The sequence below is a fragment of the Nanorana parkeri genome, unplaced genomic scaffold (assembly GCF_000935625.1).
Source record: "Nanorana parkeri isolate BGI_ZX_2015 unplaced genomic scaffold, ASM93562v1 scaffold3586, whole genome shotgun sequence".
In the NCBI taxonomy this organism is placed as follows: Eukaryota; Metazoa; Chordata; class Amphibia; order Anura; family Dicroglossidae; genus Nanorana; species Nanorana parkeri.
Genome location: NW_017309854.1, coordinates 36,295 through 39,555, shown reverse-complemented (window position 1 = coordinate 39,555; position 3,261 = coordinate 36,295). Strand labels below are relative to the sequence as shown.

General features: G+C 51.9%; 1 protein-coding gene across 1 annotated transcript in view; it reads left to right on the top strand.

Moving 5' to 3' along the window:
* LOC108803302 (E3 ubiquitin-protein ligase RNF135-like) overlaps positions 1 to 1,634 on the top strand; it is a 4,219-nt gene extending 2,585 nt beyond the window's left edge. The window contains exon 4 of the mRNA XM_018575151.1: positions 1,094 to 1,634. Coding sequence (XP_018430653.1) covers positions 1,094 to 1,632 — 539 coding nt within the window. The 3' untranslated portion in view covers positions 1,633 to 1,634. The remainder of the gene's footprint in view (positions 1 to 1,093) is intronic.
* Positions 1,635 to 3,261: the final 1,627 nt, after the last annotated feature.

The following is a 3,261-nucleotide window of genomic DNA, read 5'->3' as shown; positions in this document are numbered from 1 at the left end:
GCATCCCTCTTCCTATGCTGCTCACCTCTGCACCCCCTGCATCCCTCTTCCTTCGCAGCTCACCTCTGCACCCCCTGCATCCCTCTTCCTATACTGCTCACCTCTGCATCCCTCTTCCTACGCAGCTCACCTCACCTCTGCACTCCCTGCATCCCTCTTCCTACACTGCTCACCTCTGCACCCCCTGCATCCCTCTTCCTACACTGCTCACCTCTGCACCCCCTGCATCCCTCTTCCTACACTGCTCACCTCTGCACCCCCTGCATCCCTCTTCCTACACTGCTCACCTCTGCACCCCCTGCATCCCTCTTCCTACACTGCTCACCTCTGCACCCCCTGCATCCCTCTTCCTACACTGCTCACCTCTGCACCCCCTGCATCCCTCTTCCTACACTGCTCACCTCTGCACCCCCTGCATCCCTCTTCCTACACTGCTCACCTCTGCACCCCCTGCATCCCTCTTCCTACACTGCTCACCTCTGCACCCCCTGCATCCCTCTTCCTACACTGCTCACCTCTGCACCCCCTGCATCCCTCTTCCTACACTGCTCACCTCTGCACCCCCTGCATCCCTCTTCCTACACTGCTCACCTTTGTACCCCCTGCATCCCTCTTCCTACACTGCTCACCTCTGCACCCCTCTTCCTACGCTGCTCTCCTCTGCACCCCCTGCATCCCTCTTCCTACGCAGCTCTCCTCTGCACCCCCTGCATCCCTCTTCCTACACTGCTCACCTCTGCACGCCCTGCATCCCTCTTCCTACGCAGGTCACCTCTGCACCCCCTGCATCCCTCTTCCTACACTGCTCACCTCTGCACCCCCTGCACTATTCTTCCTGCACATTACAGCACGATGCAGCATCTCACTGTGTCAGGAAGGGGGCCCTGTCAGGTAAGGTGTAGGGGACCCCAAGATCTCTAATGGCGGCCCTGCCTGTACGGGTTGGGGTGCTACCTCCTGGAATGAAGCGGACAGGCAGCCATAATGAGTGTCGGCTCAGTGTAGATGGCGGCTCCAGGTCCTCTGCTTTGACCTTTTATGTTAGCCCTTCCTATGCCGGGCCCTATACTATCATCAATCCATGTCTTTTCAGGGGCCACTCACATTTCATTCGACCCGCAGACAGTCAACAACCGTCTGTCCCTCTCGGAGGACCTGAAGACGGTGACGGTGACTAACAAGATCAAAGCGTATGAGAAGAGCGGACGCAGGTTTAGCGCAAGCCAGGTCCTGGCCGTCCCCGAATTCTCCAGCGATTGCCACTACTGGGAATTCAGCACAAAGGACAGCGATGGGTGGGGGGTGGGCGCCGCCGCTGCCCAAATGGGAAGAGACGGGAAACTTGGACGGAACGCCTTCTCCTGGTGTGTGGAATGGAACAAGGATCAGCTGTGTGCCTGGCACAACGATCAGGGGGTCCCCGTCCTCCTCCCGAGACCCCTCAATGTCGGCGTTCTTCTCGACTGCCCGGAAAAGGAGCTGAAATTCTATTCCATCTCAGAGGACGGCCCGACCCGCATCCATTCCTTCCCCCTCCCCCTCCAGAGCCCGATCTTCCCCGCAGTATGGCTGTACGGCCTGAAAGCGGGAAATTCCCTGACAATACGAGACCTCCAGAGGATCAGCATGTGAGACCAATGTATGGAGGGAAGCCCCCCCCCGTCCATGTGTGCAGGATATTCCCATCTGTCCAATCAGAGCCTTCCCTTCCTTCCTGTCATATATCCTTCCCTTCCTTCCTGTCATATATCATTGCTTCCTGTCATATATCCCTCCCTTCCTTCCTGTAATGTATCCTTCCCTTCCTTCCTGTCATGTATCCTTCCCTTCCTTCCTGTCATATGTCATTCCTTCCTGTCATATATCCTTCCCTTCCTTCCTGTCATATATCGCTCCCTTCCTTCCTGTCATATATCATTGCTTCCTGTCATATATCCCTCCCTTCCTTCCTGTCATGTATCCTTCCCTTCCTTCCTGTCATATATCCTTCCCTTCCTTCCTCTCATATATCCTTCCCTTCCTTCCTCTCATATATCCTTCCCTTCCTTCCTGTCATATGTCATTCCTTCCTGTCATATATCCTTCCCTTCCTTCCTGTCATATATCCTTCCCTTCCTTCCTGTCATATATCATTCCTTCCTGTCATATATCCCTCCCTTCCTTCCTGTAATGTATCCTTCCCTTCCTTCCTGTCATATATCATTCCTTCCTGTCATATATGCTTCCCTTCCTTCCTGTCATATATCATTGCTTCCTGTCATATATCCCTCCCTTCCTTCCTGTAATGTATCCTTCCCTTCCTTCCTGTCATATATCGTTCCTTCCTGTCATATATGCTTCCCTTCCTTCCTGTCATATATCCTTCCCTTCCTTCCTGTCATATATCATTGCTTCCTGTCATATATCCCTCCCTTCCTTCCTGTAATGTATCCTTCCCTTCCTTCCTGTCATATATCATTCCTTCCTGTCATATATGCTTCCCTTCCTTCCTGTCATATATCCCTCCCTTCCTTCCTGTGATACATCCTTCCCTTCCTTCCTCTCATATATAATTCTCTTCCTTCCTGTCATATATCCCTCCCTTCCTTCCTGTCATGTCCTTCCTGTCATAGGGTTAGGTGTCCTGATTTAACGCTCAGTGTCTTCCTGTCCCCGGGACATCCGAGGACAGGAAGTGAGAGGAAATCTCTCCAATCAGGAACCAGCTGTGACTTCTGGGTGGATTTGGGCTGATTTCAGATGAATGAACTTTGGTTTATTATGAATAAATAAACTCCGCCTTTATTTCCTGTGTAAATGACTCCGCCCACCGCGTACCACAGACTGGAATTTAGTGTCATTATAAAAATCTTGCAAAAAAATAGATATATGTTGCTGCGCTCCTTAGCGGATTTCTGTGATAAATACAGGTGGGTGCTTGGAGTGACCACGGTTGGGCGCCGTGAACAGTACGCAAATTCAAAAATATGTCACCAGCACACCAATCTATTTGTGTTCAGCAAATGTCCATTTTAATGGCAAAAATTGGCATTCAATTGCAAGTACTTTCCGGGCCTCGCAGGGTCCCCGTCATCAGGCTCGGAATGTCATTATACAAATCTTATCATAGAAGATTACCCTGATATAGAAGGGGTGCCGGGGAGGAAAGGGTAAATGACCTGATCACCCGGGAGAGCGAGGTCCTGTGTGTACAATGGGGGGCCCCTGTGTGTACGATGGGGGTTCTTGTGTGTACGATGGGGGTCTCTGTATGTATGAAGG